This window comes from Carettochelys insculpta, chromosome 4, assembly GCF_033958435.1.
Source record: "Carettochelys insculpta isolate YL-2023 chromosome 4, ASM3395843v1, whole genome shotgun sequence".
Classification (NCBI taxonomy): Eukaryota; Metazoa; Chordata; order Testudines; family Carettochelyidae; genus Carettochelys; species Carettochelys insculpta.
The window spans coordinates 13,865,482-13,891,583 of NC_134140.1; the positions used below are offsets into that span (position 1 = coordinate 13,865,482).

Below are 26,102 nucleotides of genomic sequence, written 5' to 3' on the forward strand. Positions count from 1 at the left end.
CTGTCCCTGAGAGAACACATTGGGCCTTGAAACTTGATTGGTCCTACAGGAGGATAAATGGCTAGTGTACATGGGATACAGTGGGTCCTGCTGTGAGGCTTGGTCTACGCTAGGCAGGTAAGTCGACTGTAGATATGTAATTCTAGCTACAGCAATTGCATTGCTAGCATCAACTTATGTGCAGTCAACTTACCTGGCGTCTTCACAGAGGGAGGTTGATGGGAGAAACTCTCCCATTGATCTCCCTTATTCCTCATGATATTGGGGAGTACAGGGGTTGACTGCTGCCCCCGGGTAGTTCGATCTCTACCAGGCACACAAAATCAAACTCCAGAAGATCAACCCAGAGTGGGTCAATGTTCCGCATAGTCTATATGTACCCTGAGAGTGCAGTGATTGTGAGAGAGGTGGGGGCAAAAGGGAGGGAGCATTCAGAGAGACCAGTAGGTCAGCAGAGGTGCAGCTCACCCCGGAACCAGGCCAGTTGTGTTTTTGGAGAATAATAAAACTCCCACTATGAATTTTCAAACCACTGACCATTCATGCTAAAATTCTTTCAGCTTTTATAGTTCACAAACCTTTTCACCCAGACACTGTGACCATCCAAATACACACGAATACCCAAACATACGACCCTGCAAACCATAGGCTTCTCAAGATCTCCTTTAATGTCAACAGCATTGGGTTCCCCCAACTCCCGACACACAGGTGCATGCTGCCTGCTCACGAGTAACCCAGAGAGGAAAGAAAGGGGTTATGTCTTCATGGCTCCAACCCCAAAAGGAACAGCCCCAGCGTTGTTGTGACACTTCTACACAGAAGCAGTTATCAGTCCTGTAGAATATTGTAGTACTCCCTTGGAATGGCTTGTCTAACAGGTTAACTTGTTTCCCGTTTCCCAAGTGTTTTCTAGCGGTAACACTACTCAGACCTACCTGTTGTTGATTCATCAGTAACCACCTGAACTATGGTCTTTTCACAAACTGATTGAATGTAACGTTCTATTCTGTGTTTACTGTGTTCAACCCTTATGTTGCAAACTCCCCACACAACTGTATTGGACAGGCGTCCTGCCCAGATGCATGGGGGGTGGGGAGACTATTTAAAGCTGCCCTTCCAGTTCTGTGAGATATGTATAGCTCCATGTATAACTGCCATTCTCCCAACTTTTAGATGCCTCTGTGGCGCCTTTCATAAGAGGCTGGAAAGAGAGCCTGGCCTGTATTCACCTAGCAGTGGCAGCTCCCAGCCTACAGAGGGCACTGGGTCTGTTCCCACTGATTTCTGCGATTCAGGGCTGAGCCCTATGTGTTTCAGTGAGATTCGTTTTCCATTCTCCTGCTTGGGTTGAGACCTATAATCTCCTGTAGCTTGCAGCAAAACAAAACCAACCCTGTTAGCTGAGCTATTCTGAGACAGCTCTTTGGGGCAAGGATTCTGCTGGTACCTAATCAGAGTGGCGGGGTGTCTGGGTGTCCAGACTCCAAAGAGAAATTGCTGAGCTACAATTCATCTGCAAATTCGACACCCTCAGCTCCGGCTTAAACAAAGACTGTGAATGGCTGGCTAAATACAAAAGCAGCTTCCCCTCCCTTGGTGTTCACACCTCCAGATCACCTGCTGGTAGTAAGCCTCACCCTTGCTGACTGAGCTAACCTTGTTATCCCCACCCTTGCTCTGGCTTATTTATACCTGGCCCTGCAGATTTCCAAGACCAGCATCTGATGAAGTGAGTCTGTGCTCACGAAAGCTCATGCTTAAAACTTTTCTGTTAGTCTATAAGGTGCCACAGGACCCTTCGTTGCTGGGGTGTCTAGGGGTTACCATCATGCTAACAGGAAATAACAGTAACACCTTCCTGCATTCAAATGTGCTCTCTCTGAAATATGGGGTCAGGGCAGGGCAAGTGGGGGAAGATTAACCCCATTCACTGCTGCTTTTCCAGGGCTGTCCCAGTGGCTATACCTCAATTCAGTTTGTAAGAGAATTGATTCCGAATGTTGTCTTTGCTGAAGAGATTTGAATCCCTTTTCCCTTTCATTGTACCATGGCTTAATTGTATCTAATTTCTTGCACTATTGGAACAGTTGCCTACACCCCAGTGACATTAGTCTGTGATACGCATGATCATCCAACCTGATCTCCAGTATAGCACAGCCCAGCGAATTTCTCCCACCTATTCTTGCTTTTAGGCCTGTAACTAGATTGTGTTCTTAGCTTTTAATAGCAAGTTTACGATTTGCTAATGGAACTAGCCTGGACCTTGGTGAACTAGTCACTAGAAGCCTGTGGAGAAAAGGGCTTCAGGATGACAAATCTCCCCAGCTGCCAATGGTGGGGAAGAAGAACCTTAGGCTTCCCTCACTCTGTTCATTGCAGTGCTAAAGGACTCATTTCCAGAAGTGAGGCTGACCACGCTTCTGCTCTGAGTTCTTAGTGCGTGTGTAAATATAGCACACCCCTCCCTTTCCGGCCTGTGCTGAGCTTTGGAGGTGTTCAGCTACTTCAGTAATGGAGGGACTAAATTACCTCAGCCCATGGTAGCTGTTCGCAAGCACTGCAGCCCTTACTGGGTGTGTGGGTTCCATTTGCCATGCCACCAAAAGCAAAGCATTAGCAGCAGACATTGAGGTTCAGACTCTTACACCCGCCCTGACTGAACTGCTGAGGGGTGGGAGAGAGGAAGCTGCAAGAACATGACAGGAAGTTCTCCAAGAACTGATGGAAAGTTCTGTGAGAACTGACAGGGTTCGCATTGTTAAAGAAACCACTTCCTTCACAGCCACGTGTCCATTGTACCTCTCTGGGCACTGCCAGGCCCTGCTAGCACCAAGAACCTTTGATTGCTAGTTTTTAAAACTACTTTTATGTCATCTTTCCATCTTGATTTTGCTGCCTCAATTCCCCTTACCAATTAGGCCATGAACAACCCACTGCCCTGATTCTTACACACACACACCCTACCCCCAACCCAACCTCTGCCAGAAATGGTAGGGCTGGGTCAGCCAGACCTCAGTGTTGCCTGGACTGCGTTGCACTGAGCTCTCTCCCTCCCCCACCCCCCCCACCAGTTCTCAGGACCATCTCCTGCTCTGGCAGCAATTTAAAGGGACCAGGGCTGAAAGATTTCATTCAAACTTTTTAACTGACGTTAAATTGTCTGGGATAGTGCAAGTCAAGAAGTCAAGGGAAAGGTTCTCTATTCTCGGGTTGCCATGCGGTTCCCAATTTCTCTGGGTGCGAAAGTAGTGTCACAGTAACCCAACTGCGACACTGGCAGACCGGGGGCCAGCTCATGCCACGATCCACATGTCTCCACTGAGCACAGACAAATACACCACTGGAACCAATCTGGCTCACCTGCATGTGCCTATTGTTAAAATAGGTGTTAGAATTGTAAGAATGTGATTAGGCTTTACTCTATGTTTGTGAGTTGCCGTGTGACTTAATCTCACCCATAACCTCTGTAGCCCACATTCGAAGGTGGTGGTTGAAATTTATATGAAGTCTTTGTAAATGGATCAATCACCAGACAGAAGAGAGACATTAGTTAGTGTGACGTGCTACTGTCCAACAGAAGGTGATATGTCCTGCCCCAAAAGAAAGACCCAATGACACCAGATGAACTAGAGAGGAATACTGAAAGGGACCAATGACTCTATTGTCTGCTTGTCCTGTCCATGATCATAAGACTTACAAGTGAAGACTTTGTTATTTACTGCAGTGAAAAGTTCACAAAAGATCACCTATGGCACCTTATACGCTAACATATTTTGGAGCATAAGCTTTTTTGGGCAAAGACCTGCTTTATCAGATGCATGAGTGATGCATCTCATGCATCTGATGAAGCAGGTCTTTGCCCACAAAAGCTTATGCTCCAAAATATCTGTCATTCTATAAGATGTCACAGGTCTTCTTGTGGCTTTTGAAGATACAGCCTAACTCAGCTGCGGCTCTGGTACTATTCACAAAGATGTTGTTTACTCTCTATCTCACTGCCACCATGAAGATCAGACCTGCAAGTGAATTCCTCCCATCAGCTGAGTTTGCAACTTGAAGCAGAAGCAGGGAAGGGAATAAAAACCCTTTGCAAAGAGGAGCTAGAGTTCATTGCTGCTTGAATTCTGGAGGGCACAGATTATTAGGCATAAAAAAAAATCCCCAATGCTTAGCCTGAGTTATCCCTAAAAGACAGAGTGTGTTTGCTTATTATATTGGATAACTTTTTGCAACTTAATATAGGAACTCATTTGTGTATATCTGTGTTTACCTGCTGTAACCTTATAAACAACATTTCTTTTTCCTATATAATAAACCTTTAAATAATTTATTATAAAATTGTCCACAACCCTTATCTTTAGTGAAGTACAATTATGTTGGGGCTGTGATTTGTCTTTCAGGACTGTGAGTAACCAGAATATTGCTTTTATTTTATTTTATTGCAGAATATTTTTTCTCTCAGTTCTGATCCAGGATCTGAAGAAGTGGGTCTTCCCCATGAAAGCTCATTATCTCATAAATAATAGTGTTAGTCTTTAAGATGCTACAGGACAGCTCGCTTTGTTTTGTGAAGTTAGAGACTAACATGGCTACCCCTCTCAGCATACTGCTGTGATGCTTGGGGTAAAGAACCATCTAGCCCAAACAAAAGCTCAGCAGGTTGGTCAAAACAGGTTGGAATATCCAGTGGGGTTTTTTAGTGAAAGCTGGTTCCCCATCCCCCACCCCCAGCCAATTCCATGGCTGGGGCTACCAAGGCGCCAGTACTCAGTACCAGCAAGTACCGTCACAGAAAAAAAAGCATGGGGAATACCCCAGAGGAGTGGCTGTTGATTCCATGTTTTGGCTGTTACAGTACCTGTGGGTGTTGTGCCCTGTTTCCTAACAGGCAGTCCTGACGGTTCTTGCACTCTTCAGTCACTGCAGGACTTAATACCATTTTTCATCCATCAGCTCACGCTACAGAGTAGCATGAAGGACTGCAAGTCTATATGTAGTAGAGTTGGTTGAAAATTTTTAACGTTTGCGTCCTAAAAAAAAAATTGCCCTGTTTTCAATAAGCAAAACTTTTTATGAAAACGTGGCTACACTGTAGAAACTTTCCATTTTTTTATTATCAAAATTTTCCAGTTTCTATTTGTGTCCATTATGTGAAGAAAATATTTAACAAAATTGTTTCCATAATGTCTTTAATCAAAAATCCAGTTTTGTTTTCAAAAGTTTTGCAACAAAAATTATTAAAATGTCATGAAAAGGGAAACATTGGCAAAGTCTAGGAAAGTGAATTATATTTTGATCCCGGACCCTAAGACCAGCTTTGAAATTTTTGTAAAATCATTGCCCGTTTTTCTGTCAGCTCTAAGATGTTTCTCAGCCCCCCAGTAGGAGAGAAAGGGACTGGTGTTATAAAAATAAAATTCCCATGACTGCTTTTATTTTGTTTTTTTGAAAACGTGGAGATCCAGAAGTGTAATGGTTGCAGCTGAAATCTCTCCCCACAGAAAACAGTGAATTCATCTGGAGACACTGGAATATTAAAAGCATAAATATTGACTGATACAAACCTATCAAAGCCAGAATTTCAGAGTACCGCTGTTGCTTTTATATTCTAGCACATAAGCCATATAGTGGCATGCTGAATACAGCAACAGCCAGGCTCAGCGAGGTGAGCTTTAGCAGAATTTCCTTACTTTTGTGGCTTTGTCAGCCACTAGATGTGTTTGAGGTTTTCTGCTCTTGTTTTCAAAACTTCCTGTAATTCTTTTAATGCCTCTGGTATCTGGATTATGGAGAATAAGTATCACCTTCAGTATTATCCAGGTCCAAAAGAAAAATGCCCTTTGTAGGCCATTAAAAGGCTATTTTATCTCATACCAAAGCTTGAGTAGGTAGATACCTACTACCTGCTACCTCATACAGCTAGTCAAAATTTTCATTCTTTGAAAAACCTCATTTTTCTAATAAGCATTAGAAGTCAGTAATTTTTCTTGGGGGGGGTGTTAATTAAAAACTGAAAATCTAACATCTTTTGACACTGAAAACACAAAGTTTATTTTTGCACTTTTTTTTCATCCATCGGGAAAATGGAAAAATAAAAAAATTTAAAAAAAGGAGAAAAGGGGTGAAAGAAACTGAAATGAAAAACATTGAGAGCATGGAAATTTTTCACAAACCATTTTTGACCATTTGTGTCGAGAGGATGAGGCAAAGAGAATTCAAGGCCCAGTCCAAAGCCAGTTGACATTGAAAATTTCCCACAGACTTCAATGGGCTTTGAATTAGGCCTACAGTTTGGGTGACCATATGTCCCATTTTGGCAGGTATGGCTCCTTTTTAAGCACACTCTGGGCCACCCGGACTTTCTGACAAATCTTGGCACTTGTCCCTTTTGCTTTCCTGACTGATCATCAGCTACCGAAAGCAAACTGGACACATGGCCGGTTTTGAAAAAAATGTGTGGGGCAGGGCTCCTAGTGGGGCTCGGAGGAACATGAGGTGAGGGGGTAAGCAGCAATACCAGCCCTGAACAGGAGGGAGGCCTCAGGAGAGCAGCTTGTGTCAGACCAGCCCCAAGTTGGCTGGCAGCAGGGAGTCTTGAGCCTGCACTGCCAGGAGGGAGTCAGGGGGACTCAGGTGGTCCCAAGCAGGTAGGCAGCAGGGGGGTGCAGGCTGGGGGGGGGCCGTCAGGCCAGCCTTACTTGTGTAGGGACAGAAGAGGAGGCCCCTGGATTAGCTCCACATGGGCAGGAGGCAGAGACAGCTAATGGTGCTGGGTGGGGGCCGGGGGGAGACTCAATGCATTATCTCATTTTTCCTTTGGGAAAATATAGGCACCTGATTCACAGTGCCTTAGAAAAACAAGCTGCTAAGTGGAAAAGGTCTGTGCCCAGGAATGACTTTGTAAGGAAAGAGGTACCGGCACTCAAGCAATTTTTCTTTTACTCTCAGAACTGCCATGGCAAGCCCAGCGGTGCTGGGGCTATGAACTGCCAAGCCCAGAGGCACCAGGGCTCAGCCCAGACAAGCCCTGGCAGCGAATTAAGCTGGGTAGGATGCTGTGGGATTTTTCTGGTGGCCTGGTTTGGTCCTTCATTGTTGGATTTGATAGGAAATGCACGTTACATGAACCGAAGTCTGAGCACCTTAAAGTTAGAGGTCACTGGCTGCTCTTGAATGACAAATGGTTAAAAGACACCTAGTCGTGTGCTCCAATAAGTTACTCAATGTGAAGCACACACATGTAAATGCACCTAAGTTCTCAGTCTAATACAGTACTCAGGTGGCCCCCCACCCGCTGCCCCCCAACCCCAGGGTTCCTGCAACTGGCAGTGCTGTCAGGGATCTGCCCCCCAGCTGGCTCCTAGCCGTGGGGCTGGTGCGGTCTCCCTGCCATCAAGCCAGAGATCCCTGCTGGGACTACCAAGGTGCCAGTACAGCGTACCAGCCCATACCAGCAGAAAAAAACCCACTGCTCTAATATCAATTAATATTTGTGCTTTTAGGGGGCCTGACACAATCCAGTGAAGTCAATGGGAGTCTTTCCATTTCTCTCTCAGTTTTGGCCAAGTGCATTTCACCCTGTTCTACATTTAGGTGCAGACCCTGGAAATAAGACTTTGTTCCCCTGGCTGTTCTTGCTCACAGTAAAAACAGGGCAGAGGGCTTGTCAGAAAATACAGCTGACAGGCAAGCCCTGGGCAAGGCACACCATCTCTGCACGGAGCCCTCCTTTGTTCTGATCTTCTGCCAACCATCTGGCAGCTGCTTTCTGAGACTCCCTGAGGAATGTCATCCCTTCTCCTCCCATTGAAACCTGTGCCCAGCCGCCTTCACACAAGTTTTGGACGGTTTGGGGTGTGATGGGTGTGCAAGCCCACCACTGGAGCGGGTACAGGGAACCAGAGTTGCTGAAAGACATGTCTAGCTCCCTGACATTGTGAAACAGATATGAGTCTGACCTCATGTACTGTTGTGTAAAACCAGTGATGTCTCTGAGTTGCTACAAAATTCCTGGGTGCCAATAGGTTGGAGTGCTAGGAGCTGGAGCACATAAGTGTGGGAAGAAGGGGTTGATGGCTGAGACCTTTTGCCTGCTGGAAAAAGTGCCTATACGCAAACCTATGTGGAAATAGCATTAAATTTCATCTTCCCCTGCTGCAGAGAATCCACAGTCCAGGTCATTATTTCAACACAAGACAGATGAGGTGTGTCTGCTTCCCACTCCCAGGGGGATTATACCCACTTTGCCCATCATAAAGGAGCGAACAACTACTGTAATTAACCATGTGTCCCTCATCATCCACCTTGCTGTGGGGAGGCGGGCCAGTTGAGAAGTAGCTCACACACAGGCTGTGGGCTCTAGCACACGGTCCGCCTCCTTCCCTCCCCCCTGCTTCAGCACTCTCAGAAACCCTCTTGTCCCAGGCTGCTACTCACAAGATCTCAGGTGCCTTGGATCCAAGATGGAGTGGCCGTGGCTCTTTCTCTGCCTCTTTCTGCACACCACAGGTAACAGAGGAACAGGGCAAAGCCTTTGCAGGGGGTTAAGTAGGGCTGAACTTGGAATGCAAGAGGCTGGGATGATACAAAGGGCTCTAGCAACTTTGTCACCTCCTCTCCCCCATCATGTTATAGCACAGCTACAGAGTGGGCTATTTACAAGGTAAATACATGACGGTCGGTTATAGATTTTTAATGAATTTAACATTAAATATATAAACATTACATACCTACCATATAATCTTATAGACCAATGTCCTAGACATAATTCAAGATTATTTTATTTCAGAGTTATTAGGATTGATCTGTTACATGGTGTTATCTGACACCGTGGTATTGGGTTAGAATATAGTACATTTAAGCATCAAAAAGTTATTCTGTAATCACTTAAGCTACCACATAGCTTCAGGTGTTGAGATAATATTGTCATGGGAGGCTCTATAAATAGAGAAATTAGCGTTACACCCGTGTAATTGTTGGATTTGCCCCCCAGACTCACAGAAAATGCTAATATGCTATAGACATACCATGTCATGATTTATCACAGATATATCATGGGAGGTGCTGATTAATGTATACTGTATTGTAGTCATGGGCTATTACAGCTATTATACAGCATACATTTTGTCAGTGTTTGCATACTAAGGTATTGGGAGCTATAGAAATCCTAATTGTAGATAACTAGCTATTAATATATAAATATATATAACAGGATGATATAGATTCTGGTGCTTGGTCCTGCCAAGGGGGCAGGGAACTGGACTTGATGACCTCTCGAGGTCCCTTCCAGTGCTCACATTCTATGATTCTATGATGGTTTATGGGTATCTTTTACAAATTATTATGTATGGTGTATGTATCATTTATAGCTCCGTTATATACTACATAAAATGCTTTTTTTTTGGTTTATTATAAGAATACAGATGTAGAGTACACCAAAAACTTGCAGATTATGTCACCCTTTTTTTTTTAAATTGGACACCACAAACAATTTTATTTATTCTTTTCTGAAACAGAAACAGAGCAAAATTCTTCCCTGGTTTTATTGTACAGCCTGTGTGATTCCATTAATCACACTTGCAATGGATGTAAGCCAGGGCAGAATGTGGGATGTGTGGGGGGTAAATGGAAGGAATTATTAATATATTAGATGACAGAAACAAGTTCAGAATACAATCTGGTCACATACACAACTGGAGAAATTCCAAATAAATGCCTGCCCATTAGAAGCTGCTGAATTCTTCTACCAAATGTTCAACAAACAGCTTTTTATTATGGACTTTGACTGCAAATGAATATTTATAAAGAAAAGTGCTCCATTCTAATCTATTCCAGAGGGGTACAGAAGGAATATGTCTGCCATGCAAAATTTTCCATGCTACCTTTTCAGGAACATGAGCAAAATTAGGCAGAGGTTCTATAAAAAGAACAAATAAATAGCATCAAGAATAAGAATAAAAAGCTTTGACAGAACCTTGGCAGTGACTTCAGGTAGACCCAGTAATACACTTTCTGCGCTAACATCCAAGACAATACAGGATGGGATTTTCAAATGTATTCAGCATTGTTCTACCTCAGCTCTTATTCAAGTCAATGGGAGTTTTAGCATGGACTTCAACAGGTGAGGATAGGTCAGTTCTGAAGAATCCTATCCTGACTATCTCTACAAGGGCAGGCAATGAAATGGGCCTCTTCTGTTCATGAACGTTGAGGTGACCACATAGCTCAGAGCAGAGAAGGCCAGAACTTCAAGAAATAATCTAAAGTATCTATGTGGTAAAAAAGTCAGAAGCTGAAGCTAGACTGGAAATAAGGTGTGGATTTTTAACAGGATCATTAACCAATGGAACAATTTACGTTGTCATTCTCGTCAGTGACTGTGTTTAAATGGGAGTTGGAAATTTGTGTAAAAGATCTGATCTCGGATTTATTTGGGGGAAGTTCCAGGGGCTGAGTCATACAGGAGATCAGACTAGATGCTCACCATGGTCAATTCTGGCCTTGGAATCTATGAATGGGAAGGTTACCCAGCAGGACGGATCCTGAAAAGCTTTATGCAAGTAGTCCCATGGACTTTACAGGCACAACTATTTCCCCAAGAGGGTGATGAAGCACAGGAACGTGTTACCTAGAGAGTTGTGGATCTCCACCCCTAGAGGTTTTTAAGTCCAGGCTTAACAAAGTCTTGGCTGGGATGATTTCATTAGGGTAGGTCTTGCTTTAAGCATAGGGCTGGACTCGATGACCTCCTGAGGTCTCTTCCAGCCCTAGGATTCTACAAGGAAGTATTGGCCAAAATGAGGATTTGCAGGGTTGGGCTTCAGTACATCACCTCTCGAGGTCCCTTCCAGTTCTCATATTCTGTTATTCTATATAACACAGCACAAGCTGCCTGTGTCCCTTCCCTTCATTTTTATTTCATCATGCCAGAGATTTTTGAGAAAGAGAACAGGAACCATCTTGTGATGTCAGAGGCCACGTATTTATTTTATAGGCTAAATTCTGCTTGCCTTCATCAGTGTAGTGACATGGATGGGGCTATTACCATGAGGTAGGCAAGAAAGATTTAGGCCTATGGTAATAAATATTTCCCTTACTTTCATCAGTCATTTCTTAGACAAAAGACTCACTGACCCAATGGGAAATTTACCTGAATAAGGACAGACAGATTTGGCTTTGGTTTGCTGTAAGGATGATTTTGGCACTCCTCTCAGCTGAGTTCCTAGACTGAGTAAGCACATTGCTAAGACAATGCTGGCTCAGAAGACCCAAATGATAGAGAATCGAAAATTCAAATATTAATTACGAGCGGCAGTCAAATTTCTCAGCACAATGTGTCGAATACAAAGGTGGTTTACTGTCAATAAAATATAGCCACTTGTGCCAGCTTTGAAGCTGGCTCCCAATATTTACGAAGCATTAGGAAGGCCAAAACTCCTATGCCAAAGTCAAGACACCAAACTCTGCTCTGAGCAGCCCGTTTCAACTGGAAGATTGACAAGATCCCACTTGAAGACGCGCTGAGATCCATCAGGTGCACAAGTGTGCAGCTCAGGGTACAGGATCAGGGCCTAAGTGTTATTACTACCAAAAGTCACTGTAAATGAGCCCAAGATTTTAAAGGAACAGGAACACTTTGAAGCAAAGGGGCAAGAAATAGGAAAGGAGATTACCAAGGGTTGTCCTTTCAAACATGCACAGGAAATAAGTGCTCTTGGGTGTTTGGTACTGTTTTTACTCAGTTGCATCATATCCAGAGTGTATTGTTTTTTTTGTTGAAAAACAGTTCCATCCATTATTCTCTCTCGCTCTGTCTCTCTCAAATACACGCACACCAAGGCATAAAATGGTAACAGAGGCAATATTTGCAAAGGCTGAGTTCGGTATTGCCAACCCTAAGCATTCAAAACCCAGGAGTCAAGCCCTGCACATCGCACAGTAGGTATAAAGAGCAAGAATGAGCTAATGAAATTGTCTTCCTTTGTTAATTTCCTGCTTGGTTTTGAGACTGTGAAGTGGCATTTTCCAGCTTATCTCAACAATCATGAAGGCTAAAAATGTTACTTTTGTAATGAAAGCGGAAATTCTCACATAAGCTTCAGGCACTAGGGCTTTAAGAAAAACACTAGATATCATAAGACTCACAATAATATCCTGAGAGTTGGCAAAATCTGAGTTAATATTCTGACTGAGCAGCTTGTACTGCGTGTTGCTCACGTGTCCAGCTATGAAGATTCACGACATGGAATCATTTTGCCAGTTGCTGATCTCAAAATAAATGCTACATAAAGTGAGTAAAAATCCAGCGTACGGTAGTTTTACTAAAGGAGAGTGTCACCTTTCCCCACAGATATTACCAGTGAAGTCACCAGACAAGGCCACAGACCAGCATTGTGCGCTAAGTAGCACCTCACCCCTCAGACAGCTCCATTGAGAGCTGTGGGGTCATTGAGCAATAACGTGCAACTCAATGTACAAAAAAAATCACTGAATCTATCTCAAAGACACTATTCACAGAGCACTGAGCTCCTCAATGTGAGTGAGGAGATTAACATCTAGTCCTTACGTATTATCTATTTTTATTTTAATAATTCTGGGCCTATCCAACCTCCAGCTGCTTGCAAAACTTCAAATCCGCACAGTCCACCAAAGGCAACAGGTGAGAGAATAAGCAAAATAACTGCCAGTCTTAAGAAGCAAGTCACTGGCCGTAGTCCTCAAGAATTAAATAACTGAAGCAGTTTGGAGAAATCATCAGCTGGTGTAAATCCGCAACCCTCCATTACTGTCAGCAGAGCTTTGCTGTTTTAACACCAACTGAGGATCTGCCCCATGGTAGAACCGTCAGTATGAATAAATGTATAGGCATGGGTAAATATCAAAAGAGACATAGCTTCTAAGGGAAGCCAAGTGCCTGCAGCTCCCATCAACTTCAACATATTGTCTATCTGTACGCGTGTTGCTCACTGCATTTATCCTTTGAGTGACCTGTAGTTCTTCTTTGTATATGATTTGATCCCTTATCTAGAGTCATCTTCAGCCTCTTTTTCTTTGCTGCCTTTATAGTCAGAGTATATCCAGCAAGCAACCTAGCAAACTTGAAAAGAACTGGCAGAAAAAATCTTTTGAAAGGCTTTCTCAGAGAATGAGAAAGCACTGGAGACAAGGAAAGGCAAAAAATACTCTTCATACAATGTGGAAACCTCATTGATTGGGATTTTAAAAAGTGGACTGGGCAACAGACAAGAAATAGAGCAAGCTAGCTATGATCTTCTTGGCCTGTCTAGATGGGTATCTATAGAGCATCAACCGCCATAGTATAGGTTGAACGTCTCCAATCCAGCACCCTCGGGACCTGACCGGTGCCGGACGAAAGACTTTGCCAGGCCACGGGAGGTCAATATTTTCTAGCACATTACCAACACTTCCAACACTTACTGGGCTCACAGAAGATATTTAGAGGTAAATTACAGCTAAATACCAGTACAGAACACTGAGAACCAGGTCTGGTGGCTGGGAACAAACTTGCTGGAACCACAGGAAACTTGGCCACATCCAAGATAAGTGGTCATCCTGTTAACTAAAATCATGACAGATTACGGATGTTGCTGGATGAGAGAGTTCCAGATTAAAGAGGTTCTTCTGGTATCAGATATGTTGGAATAGCAAGAAAATGAATAAGGAGCAATCCAACACTGGCATGAAATAAGGGCTAGATTTCATAATAGGTCTGGTCTGTTTCTACTTCGTGGGATCCTGCCCCCTCCCCCCAAAATTCCAAGAGCACGGAAACTGCTATGCTCTTCAAGACACCCTTCATTTAATATGGGCAGAGAGGGCTAACTTGACCATAAACACATTCTCTTCTCTCTTGCAGGTGGCCAGAAAAGTCAAACTTTCCTTCAGACTCCAGGACGTATTGTGGCCTTGAACAACAGTACAACTGAAATGGTCTGTGCCATGAAAAGTGAACAACTTTCCCACGTGGGGATCTACTGGTTCCGAAAGAGCAAGAGCCCAGACTTCGAGTATATACTCTTTGCCACTGTGATGCGCAAGTTCACCCATGGCAACGGCATCGACAAAGGCAGATTTACCGTGAATAAAGAGAGCTTTAGGAACTCATACACTCTGAAGATCAGCAAGCTTCAGTCTTTGGATTCGGGCACTTATTATTGTGCTGTCTCCTACAACTCAGAGCTGCTCCTTGGCAATGGAACGGAGCTGAGCGTAGGTAAGTGCTGTTTAAGACTGGCCCATCCGCTCCAAAATCTCACCGTGCTTAGCTGAGACACTGCTACAATAACTAGATTAAACTTAAAAATAAAACAATAAAAAAGATAACTGGGCACAAAGCAGTGCCTGAATTCCACTCACCTTTCTCATGGCTTTCATGGAGATTATCTCCCCGAGCAAGGTATGAAAGGTTTAGACCTTGAAATGTGCTGGAATAGATCTTAGAGGAGATATTAGCCAGAAAACCTGGCAGAGAAGGGCATAACAAAATCCACCAGTTTGAAGATAAAGCTAGGCAAATTCAGGGTGGACATAAGGTGTCCAAAAGGGAGGGGAATTATCCATTAGGTCAATTTGCCCCTGGTTACAGGGGATTCTCTCCATCACTGGCAATTGTTAAATCGAGTCTGTATTTTTTTCTGGATGATCTGCTCAAGTTCAAACAGGAATTATTTCAGGGACGTTTTATGGCCTGTTGTATGCGTGTGACACTAGATCAGGGTTTCCCAACCTATGGGTCTGGACCCAAACATGGGTGGTGATTACATTTCAAAAGGGTCGCAGGCTGGGCTGGACAGCTCCACAGGTGGCTATTAAGAAGCCATGCACGCTCCTGAAGTGGTTCTCAGCTTCTTAATTGGATTAACTGCTGTCAGGCAGTTAAGCCAATCAATTAAACTGAGAACCATTTCAGCTGCAGGGCAGAGAACTGCTTACCTGAGGAGCAGAGCCCAGATCAGTTGAGGTGGGAGCCCGAGTCTGAGGTTGGGAGGGAGGTCAGAGCAGATCAGCTCCCTGGCTTCCAGCCTCTACAGGAGATGGGGTCTCCCCAGACCCCAGAAGGGTTCTCTTGGCTGGCACTGCCAGCCGGGCTGTGCACCTCAGCTGTCTTCCAGCCACAGGGTTGCCTGTGCCTCCCCTAGCTCCCTCCAGCCTGTGAATGACTTCTAGCCCATGAATGTGACTCCTCAGCCCTCTGCAGCCCGAGTAACTTGTAGCCCTGAGTGTGACTCCCCTTACCCCTCCAGCCTGAGTGTGACTCCCGTAGCCACTGAGTGTGACTCTCCTAGGCCGCTGCAGCCCTGAGTGACTCCTAGCCCCTCAATGTGACTCCCCAGTCCCCTCCAGCCCTTGAGCGTGACTCCCCTAGCCCCTGATTGTGGGGTTTAAACTGGGGGGAGCAGTTTGGGGATGAGTGTCTTTCCATCACCACAACTCTGATTAACGATAGTAAATGTAGTATTATTGCTTTATGAATATATTTCCCCTTTTCTGTGAAATAACTACTATGAATCTATAAACATGAGGGGGCACAATTTTACATTTTTGCCTCAGGCGCAAAATTAGCTAGTTATGGCTCTGTCTCCCCGTGCCCCACCCCACACACACATTGTGGCATTGCCTTGGGTCACCAAGTCTTCCTGAATTGTCGGAGTGGGCCCCTGTCTGGAAAAGGTTGGGAACCGCTGCACTAGATGGTCACCAGTACCTTCTGGCCATAGATTTGGTGGCTCTATGTAATGTAGGTGTAAAGGCTACAGACCCTGGTCATCAGCCGATGGGATTGGACCTGAGACCACAAGAGCCAAAGCTATGTGCCTCTACCACACAAGCAAAAATCCAGCTGGCCCTTAGCTAAGGCTGTAGAGCAGACTTCATGTCAGTCTCCCATTCCCAGTGCCTCTGGGTGAAACAAGGACGTTGCTTCCAGGGTACTAAGAAACTGCAACCTTTCACCGCTATCCATTTCTCTTTCCTGGTCACAGCCTGAGCATAGATATATGCTGACAATTGTGTAAAGGAGCCTTTCTAAGGGACACAATTAAACCTTGACGATTTATGTTTATTATCTTTTTCTAATTCCACTGTTTTTTTCTTCTGTGAACTTGGATTATTTTCCCCACTTGAGTTCACAGATTATTCGCTTGTATGGATTCTGTATCTCGTGTGCCATTTACCGATATCCTAGCACCACCCTCCCATCTTGGGGGGATTGGACATCTATCTCAGAGGGGTGGTGACTGAACCTTTCACATCCAGGTCTCCACAGTTAAGTTCGTGGCAGGCTGGTAGCCATCAACAGCTCTCACCAGCCAGAGACTGCTTAGGACCCCATGTGAAATGGGTCTCAATCCAATGCCTTCTCCATCATGACTCACACACCCCGACAACCTGGGTGGCTGTCTCATCTGGAGAAGCCCTTCAGAACTAATATGACCTTGGAGACTGAGCGACTTTCTGATCCTGAGAGCTGGTCCCTCTAGGTCCAGGCTGAGATGCATCACTGTGTCTGTGTGAGCACTGCTGCTGCCAATACAAGTCCCCTTTCTGCACTCCGTGCAAGGCGGATGAAATCTGAGATGGTCCTCACGAGTACAGAGTCCACCGGCATAGCTCTGATGGCCAGTGTGGTGAAGCTCTCTGCACCTCTTCTGTACATACAGATGATTTCAAGCTCTGTGGCTGTCAGGCCAACACCTTTTGGGATTTCTATACTGCAATCAGTGGGACTTCATGTGGTCTTAAGTTATAGGATCTTAATGCAGAGCCTTAGATAACCTCTCAAATTCTCAAGCCTTCTGCAATGCTCTTCAGTCCACCACTCCCCCTCTATGTGACAAAGAGTAGAAAAAGCACAGCTGTTTGATCACAGTATGTGATTGGGCGCTTAAAACCCTTCCTTCCATCACTTTGGAGCTATGTCTGTCCTTAGAAGATAAAACCCTTCAATTAAAGTTTATATTTAGCGGGGATATAATTATAGTCATTAGTTTTAAAATGTTCGCACTCTTCCATCTTGAAGATTCTCATGTCCTTTGCTTGCTGCAAACAAATATACCAGAATTTACAGCCATTGTGTTGGTAAATATGTCCCTGGTCTATCATTGCTTACTTCAAAGAAAACCTCTTTGAAGGCAGAGAATTACATGAGCAGCTGTAGTACTGCTCCCTCCACAAAAGCAGTGCTTTCAAAAACTTGCTGCTGTCATCCAGTCAAAGTGAAGACATCCACCTTTATAGCTGAATCCTGGTAGACTGAATTTGAGAAATTGGGGTTCCCCTATTACATTGAAGTGAAATCACACGTCCCTGGGAGTTTTCTTTTTTCCTTTGGCATCTCTGATAAAATGGCTACTTCATGATTTCTTTTTTTAATATCTATTGCTAAGTAGTTTAATAAAAGCATGAAGGAAGTTTATACAGGTGAGCCAGTTGTCTCAGAGGTCACCTGAGACTTTCAGAGTGTCGCTGTCTTTAAAATGAATTGTGGTTTCGAAATGAACTTCTTTTTCTGTGTGAAGAAATTAACCTTGCATAGTCCAGACTTTTCGTTAACTAGTGGTTAAATGATTGGATTTTATTTGTAATTGTATAATTGAGTTTTGTTTGGGTGATTGGTTGTTTTTTGTCATTAGAAGTTTTTCAGGCCTCATGTCTTACAGAGAGAAATATAACCAGAGTCTGGTAGCACCTTAAAGATTAACAATTTTATTATGCCAACTTTATTCATGAGCCGCAATGCATTTCATCAGGTGCATGAAGGGAAAGAAAAAAAAACAGATAGCAGGGTAGAGAAAAGGGAGTGTTATATCAGAGCTAATTCAACTAGTGGGATGTGGATAAGGTGGTGAGAATATCCAAGGTGGAAAATTACTTATTGTAACAGAGAGCCATTAACTTTCCACATTAGGTATTCTCACTTTCTTATCCACATCCATCTTGACTGAATTAGCTCTGGTGTAAGGCTCCCATCTCTATCCCTACTGTCTGTTCCTTTTCCTTTCACTTCGTGCATCTAAGAGAACTGCACCTTGTGAAAGCCTGTGCCACAATGAAATTGTTAATCTTCAAGGTAGCACTGAACTCCTTGTTTTTGCTGAAACAGACTAACACAGCTGTCTCTCCGACACCAGAGATAAATATGTGAAATTATAACTCATAAGCCGTGTCTACACGTGCACGCTACTTCGAAGTAGCGGCACTAACTTTGAAATAGCGCCTGTCACGGCTACACTTGTTGGGCACTATTTCGATGTTAGGCGGCGAGACATCGAAGCCGCTAACCCCATGAGGGGATGGGAATAGCGCCGTACTTCGAAGTTGAACGTCGAAGTAGGGCACATGTAGATGATCTGCGTCCCGCAACATCGAAATAGCGGGGTCCGCCATGGTGGCCATCCGCTGAGGGGTTGAGAGACGCTCTCTCTCCAGCCCCGGCTGGGCTCTATGGTCACCGTGTGCAGCAGCCCTTAGCCCAGGGCTTCTGGCTGCTGCTGCTGCAGCTGGGGATCCATGCTGCATGCACAGGGTCTGCAACCAGTTGTCAGCTCTGTGGATCTTGTGTTGTTTAGTGCAACTGTGTCTGGGAGGGGCCCTTTAAGGGAGCGGCTTGCTGTTGAGTCTGCCCTGTGACCCTGTCTGCGGCTGTGCCTGGCACCCTTATTTTGATGTGTGCTACTTTGGCGTGTAGACATTCCTTTGCAGCACCTATTTCAATGTGGTGCTGCGCAACATCAATGTTGAACGTCGACGTTGCCAGCCCTGGAGGACGTGTAGACGTTATTCATCGAAATAGCCTATTTCGATGTCTCCACATCGAAATAGGCTACTTCGAAGTAGGCTTCACGTGTAGACGTAGCTATAGAGTCCAACAATAATCCACAGGCTTTATTTAATCACTGTTACAGATAGCAAAAACCAACTCCAAAACAAGCTTTCTATACACTTTCATGGGAACAGCATCAGAGATGCCTGTGAATCTGTTTGGGATATGCCTGTAGCTAGCAGAGCAATGTGATATGTGTGCAAATGGATAGCAGGCCAAAACCTTATGATAGACGTGGAAAATATTGTCTGTATTAGACTGAAGACAATGTGAGCTAAGGGTAAATTGATGCATTTGCAGGATCGGGCCCTAACGTTGATTTCAACTTCGAAATAGTGCCCATCATGTGTAGCCATGACGGGCACTATTTCAAAGTTGGCTCCGCTACTTTGAAGTAGCATGCATGTGTAGACGCGGCCTTAATGACCATTAACTGCAGAGTTCAGAAAAATCGTTAGTACAAAAGGACCCAGTTCTGCTCCCACTCAGCAAAACTTCCACTGAATACAATGGGCATAAGATGGGGCTCCTTCAAGCTAGTTCTTTTTCTAATTTAGAGGCTGTGTTTTGTTTTGTTTTTTAAACACACACACACACATTCTAAGGCCAAGAGCTTCAGAAGCAACAAGTGAGTTAGGACATCCTATTTCTAGGCTCTGTCTGCCCTATCCCCCATCCTACCTGTGATCTCTCAGTCAATCTTGAAAAGTAGACTCCTCTCTATGATCAGCCTATGTTGCCCAACTATCATTGCCCCCTTGTTAAGTTTTCAAACAAATATCTCCATGCTTTTGTCAGTGTACCCCAGAAGGCTAAGGATTTGCTCCCTGTAAACAGCCACAAAGCACCTCATTGGCCTCCTTCAAAATCCTGCTTCGAACTCTCTTTCACCATGAGTTCTCCAAGAAACTTGACCCAGGTTGGGCTGCTGGGGTGTGGTGAGATACGGTGACCAGAGCCTGTCATGCCAACCAGTATTGTCTCAGTCAACCTGTTTGTATCCATCTGATGATGCTGGTTTTGTACTTAACAAGTTCCGTGGACCAGGAATCATCGTTTTGTTCTTTGTAACCCTCTGGCACAACATGGTCCCGGTCAATGACTGCGACTCTAAGGTACAAATGCAAATACTAACCCTGAGGCACATTAAAGGGCCTTGCTGTTCAGAGAATACATGTTCAGTGTTGTTTTGAAAATCAGGGTCTGTTCATTTGTCTCACGGTGGACATCCAAAATCAGTGCTCACTATTGAAAGTCTGGGCCCAAATGTCAAAACTCCTAGTCCTACATTAGAACGTAAGAATAGCCACACTGGGTCAGACCAAAGGTCCATCGAGCCCAACATCCTGTCACCCAACAGTGGCCAGTGACATGTGCCTCAGAGGGAGTGAACAGAACAGGTAATCCTCAAGTGATCCATCCCTTGTCACCCATTCCCAGCTTCTGACAGACAGAGGATAGGGACACTGTTTCTACTCATCCTAGCTAATAGCCATTGATGGACCTAACCTCCATGTATTTATCTAGCTCTTTTTTGAACCCTGTTAAAGTCCTGAGCTAACCACTTGCCAAGCACCAACCTTTTCTACACAAGACTATTCAGAGATAGAAGATGCAACAATTCCATTCATTTTTTTCCCCTTAACCCTAAAGATTGTCAAAGAATTTTCCTCATTATCATTAACATGCCATTTAAAGGTCTTCCATGCTAGGCCACATTAATCCTATTTTCATCCTTCCAGTCGACTCTTTTCCTCCGACTGAAAAACCAACAAAGAAAACTCCGCCTCCAAAGAAGCCTTCAGGTTGCCGGTCCTCCAGCCTAGCCCATGCAAAAAAGAAAGGTAGGGGCCTTTCCCTGCACAAAATGTAGTGGGTGGAAGAGGCCAAATTGATCCAGAGTGCAACTCGGTTTGAGCTGACAGAGTCACAGTAGGGCTGGAGTTGCCTCAATATTTCCCCTCGTTATTTTCTTAGCTGCCCCAGTGTAACTCAGGGTGACTCCACAGAAGTGCAGGGCACAGTCTGGCCGTAACACACCGACATGAACTGCTTCCCTGAGATGACCAGGTACATAGAACCACAAGGGTCTGGTCTCTCCCACTGAAGCTAATAGCAGTTGTGTTCATGTCTGTACCTGACAGAAAGAACCTGGGTACCTGGGACTTCCTCTGGCCCTAGGGATCTGCTTCAGAGGGAGCTCCTCCACTCCAGAGGGGGCTCTGAGGAGAAGAGAATAGGACTAACCCCTACACTGCCTTGTCCACTTCTCCTCACAGCCCATCCACTCGTTGACCACCATGGACAAATGTAGGGGTTGGGACCCGAGGAGCTGGAGGGGAAGGGTAGGAGTGAGGGAAAAAGGACCAGTCTGTATATGGGCCTGGAGACACAATGCCCCCTTCCCTGCCCCAGCAGCATTTCTCTCAGAGACGCTGAGACACGGTCCCACACCAAAGGCTTTTATGTAAATTAGGCGGTCATGGGATAGGAGGAAAGATCCTTTCATGGATCGGGAATTGGTTAAAAGACAGAAAACAAAGGGTGGGAATAAATGGTAAATTTTCACAATGGAGGAGGGTAACTAGTGGTGTTCCCCAGGGGTCAGTCCTGGGACCGATCCTGTTCAACTTGTTCATCAATGATCTAGAAAATGAGGTAAGCAGTGAGGTGGCAAAGTTTGCAGATAACACCAAGTTGTTCAGGACAGTCAAAACCAAAACAGATTGTGAAGAACTACAAAAAGATCTCAGCAAACTGAGTGATTGGGCAGCAAAATGGCAAATGAAATTTAATGTGGGTAAGTGTAAGGTAATGCATGTTGGAAAAAATAACCCAAATTACACGTAGTACATGATGGGGTCAAATTTAGCTACGACAGATCAGGAAAGGGATCTTGGAGTTATAGTGGATAGTTCTCTGAAGACATCCACGCAGTGTGCAGCGGCAGTTAGTAAAGCAAATACGATGTTAGGAATTATTAAAAAAGGGATTGATAATAAGACAAAAGATATCATACTTCCCCTATATAAAACTATGGTACGCCCACATCCTGAGTACTGCGTGCAGATGTGGTCTCCTCACCTCCAAAAAGATATATTGGCATTAGAAAAGGTTCAGAAAAGGGCGACTAAGATGATTAGGGGCTTGGAACGGGTCCCATATGGGGAGAGGCTAGAGAGACTGGGACTTTTCAGTTTGGAAAAGAGGCGATTGAGGGGCGATATGACAGAGGTATATAAAATCATGAATGGTGTGGAGAAAGTGAATATAGAAAAATTATTTACCTTTTCCCATAAAACAAGAACTAGGGGACACCAAATGAAATTGATGGGTAGTAGGTTCAAAACTAATAAAAGGAAATTTTTCTTTACACAGCGCACAGTCAACCTGTGGAACTCCTTGCCCGAGGAGGCTGTGAAGGCCAGGACTCTATTAGGGTTTAAAAAAGAGCTTGATAAATTTTTGCAGGTTAGGTCCATAAATGGCTATTAGCCAGGGATAAAGTATGGTGCCCTGGCCTTCAGAACAAGGGCAGGAGATGGATGGCAGGAGATAAATCACTTGATCATTGTCTTCTGTTCTCCTTCTCTGGGGCACCTGGCATTGGCCACCGTCGGCAGATGGGATGCTGGGCTGGATGGACCTTTGGTCTGACCCAGTATGGCCATTCTTATGTTCTTATGTTCTTATGTGTGCAGCTGGCACTGGCCGCCAGCCGCTGTTGCTTTCTGTCCTACGCACTGTGTGTTTCCTTTGGTTTTTAGGTTCTTCCTGCAGTGGCTTCATCTGGGTGCCATTAGCAGCATGTGTGGTTATTTTACTAGTGTGTCTAGTTGTTGCCATCCACCGTTTTCAGCGTAAGTGCTGGGCACTCCTCTGAGGGGATTTCTCCATGCAGGGAACTCACCTTTCCTGCACAGAAGGGGCACGCTCCCTTGCCCTGTTGCCCTGCAGAGAGCCTCTCGTGCATCCAGTGATCCATTTTGGAAGGAAGCAGAATGTGAGGGAGACAGGTCTCTCAGGAACCCCATTGTGCCCCTCAAAACCCACAGGGCACCCTCCAAATGCCTGCAGCTTGGGGCTGTGTGCCCACGTATCCCAGCGGGGGGGCAGGTGTTAGAGGTGCCCTTTCACCATTGATCCACGGAGTATATGTGTCCGTTACAAACCCCGGTTATGGGGCTCCAGTGGCCCCAGCTTTTAGCTCTGGTGATCCCTAGTTCAATCCCTGGTGCATCAGCCAAGATGGCATCCCTGACACCCATTCCTGCTCCTCATCCCAGCACAGCGAAGCACCTGTACCTTTCAGACAGGACCTCCAGGAGCAGCTACAGGCTGGGACTGCCCAGCAGGGCACCTTCAGCAGGGGGAGGGAAGCTGAGGAGTAAAGATGGAGCAGGGAGTAGCAGGAGTTCAGGAAAGTCCCTTGAGGGGTGGGAGCCTGTGGAGCCAAAGACCCGTTCTCCCGGCTTGAGCTGTTGTCTGTCTCCTTTCAGGCCTGCGCAGGAGAATGCAGCTTCACTTCAGAAAACAGTAAGTGCCCTGTTCACTGCAGAGACCATAGCTGTGCTCTTCTCCCCCATGGGCCAGTGCTAACGGAAACGTATGAGGCAGAGGGGACAACCCCACGAGGCTCTGAGCATCTCCTGTATGCTGCTGAGGATCTCAAGAACCCTCCTAGAATAACTAGGGATTGAGGATCCTCAGCACCTCACAGGAAGCACCCAGCACCACACAGAACTGAATGTCTCTGAGCAACTCCTTTGGCAGTGAAGGCGCCTCACAGGAAAGGGAGGCAGTCTGCATCTTTTCCCCTCTGGCTGCCTTCTGCAGGCTGGGGTACTTTCTCCCCAAGTGCTGGCTAGGTAAAGTGCTGAAAGCTTAAGCCCTAGACATGGCCACAGACCAGTCCACAGCTGGTGCCCGTGGCCAGCAGGATACAACCTGCCCAGACTTCTCTGGATTCCCTCGAAGCCTATCCCACATTTTAAATCCTGCCGAGTTGCTGGATGTGCCGAGATCTGCTCGGTACGTGCGTTCTTCCCCGGTGCATGACAGGAAGTCAGGAGTGGTCTGTGGGCAAAACCCAGCACAGTGAAGCTACCCAGAAATGAAGTCAATCCACAACCGCTCCCCTTCTCCACCAGAAAGGGATGAGTGACAGCAATGGCGGCCATGCAAGGAGTAGGGACGAGCAGATGCTAAGTGAGAGTCACAAAGGAAGAGCAGGGGTGTGTGTACAAAGACGCCTCCTGTCAGGGGGATCTGTTAAGCTGAGAAATGGTCTCCTAAGGAAGCAGGAGAGACAGCCTTCGGAACCTGTCCCTGTAAAGCTACCCTCGATGGGCACGAGTTAACAGGGAGTGGCGGGGTGATGGGCTACCTGAAGCGCAATAACAGCCCTTCCATGACAGCAGAGCCATGTGAAAATGTCCCCAGGGCCCTGTATAACCCTTGATGGGCTTGTTCACGAAGCAGAAAAAACTCCATGAACTTCCTCCATCTGATTGTAGGATTCTCACTCCAGCCCCAAGGGACATATCTAGCCCCTTGGAGCTCCATGAGCTTTCTTTCTCTGGCACCTTCCCCTATTAGAACTCACCTGTCCCCTGCTTTGTTCACGTAACCCCGTGCCTGCATTGTCAGGGCTGCATGCCAGGTGGCTGCCTCCCTTCAGCCAGTTCTTGCTGCTCTGCCAGTCTATATGGGTCTGCTGAGTGGACAGGGCCCAGGTGCCATTCCAGTAGGTTAGCAACTGAAGGAACACCACCTTCCATCCCAGTGACTGCTAGACTGAGCTCTGCAGCTGACAATGCCCCAGCATGTGCTCCCCAAACCTCGCCTCTGAGGAGTGTCCCCACCCCAGGCCCTCTGTTATTGGGTGGGATTATTTGGTTGAGGTTGAGCCTGCTTTAGGCAGGGGGCTGGACTTGCTGACATCCTGAAATCTCTTCCAGTCCTAGGATTCTATGAAAGGTTGAGTGCATTCTGCTCCATGCAGGAAATGCCACATATGGATTCGGAAAGCAGATCTTTTGTGCTCCACTTTGAAACTCAGGGAGGAAAACCACCCAGTTCCATACAGGACAGGAAAAGTCAGGTAGTGGAGCCCCCAGAATGAACAGGAACAGCTGAGGAGCTAAAAGTCTCCTGCGGTGAGGGATGGGTTATTGTCTCCCTTGAGAAGGTTCATGTGAGTAAGACAAGCGGGAGGTAAAATCTGTACTACATGGCCACTGAGCCATAAATATCTCACTCAGTTTTGATCAGGTAGATTTGCTTGTCCATCTCTTGATGAAAGATCATGGTTAACTGTTGTTCTGGGTAACAAATGGCTTGCCAGCTTAGCCCAGTCGTGTCTGATTTTTAGTTGTTCTCAGTTTTCCCTTTGCCAGGCTGTTTTTGCTCATTAGTAATGCCAGTCTACCGGTAGCATAGTCTGAAAGGGGGCAGCGTTTTCTGCTTTGTTCCTAGACTTTGGGGTCCATCCCCTCGAAGTATTGAGGCATGTAAATCCCACTAGAATCAGTAAGAGTGAGGCACTCAAATAGCCAGAGGCGATGGACCTTTGTGTTTTGCCGCACATAATCCTTTCCAACAGAATTAACATCTCTGTCTTTCCCGGTACTTTAGGGTACTTAAATAAGACGAATGCCTGGAGGATTCTCCTGTATTGCACATGAGGTGGCTACTGTAAATGCCACACGAGATCAACACCTGGAACGCATGAGCCAGGAGGAATGTTATGGAAAATAATTTGAGACTTGAAATGTGGAGGCAATATTTGCTCTCTGGGATGCACTGATCACGTACTACTGCTGTATTTAGTGTTCAGGTACTTACTACAGCGTACAAATTGTTGGGCAAGTTCTGCAAACTGCCAAGTGCCTCCTGCCATATGCCTTCAATTCTCCTTTGAGGCTGCTCAGCACCTTACAGAAATGACCCCTGGTTTGCTGTGTCTGTTGTCATGTACAGTATTGTGTAAATATTATTTTGTACAATTTATGGGAAAATTCTTCTAAAGAACTTCACTGCACTCTATTTGTTTGATTCTACCTAATAAAATAGGATTTGAGTGGATCTGAGGTTCTTTTTTTCCTCATAATGCCAATTGATTAGAATTTTATTGAGTGTACAGGTCACTTTCAGAACAGCCTTTTGACAGCACTGGTAATTCACTTACCTAGGAGGTTGAGCAGTATTCTTCAATAGTCTTCTAGAGCTGGGCAAAATTTTCTGGATAAATAGTTTATTT

The 26,102-nt window shown here is 45.4% G+C and overlaps 1 protein-coding gene across 1 annotated transcript; it reads left to right on the top strand.

Annotated features, from left to right (window-relative positions):
* Nucleotides 1-8,462: 8,462 nt before the first annotated feature.
* Nucleotides 8,463-25,599, top strand: CD8B (CD8 subunit beta). The gene is made up of 6 exons (XM_074991681.1): nt 8,463-8,508; nt 13,877-14,233; nt 20,584-20,685; nt 22,609-22,701; nt 23,341-23,377; nt 25,478-25,599. Exons 1-6 carry the CDS (start codon nt 8,463-8,465, stop codon nt 25,488-25,490), a joined length of 648 nt encoding a protein of 215 aa, XP_074847782.1. The 3' UTR covers nt 25,491-25,599.
* Nucleotides 25,600-26,102: the final 503 nt, after the last annotated feature.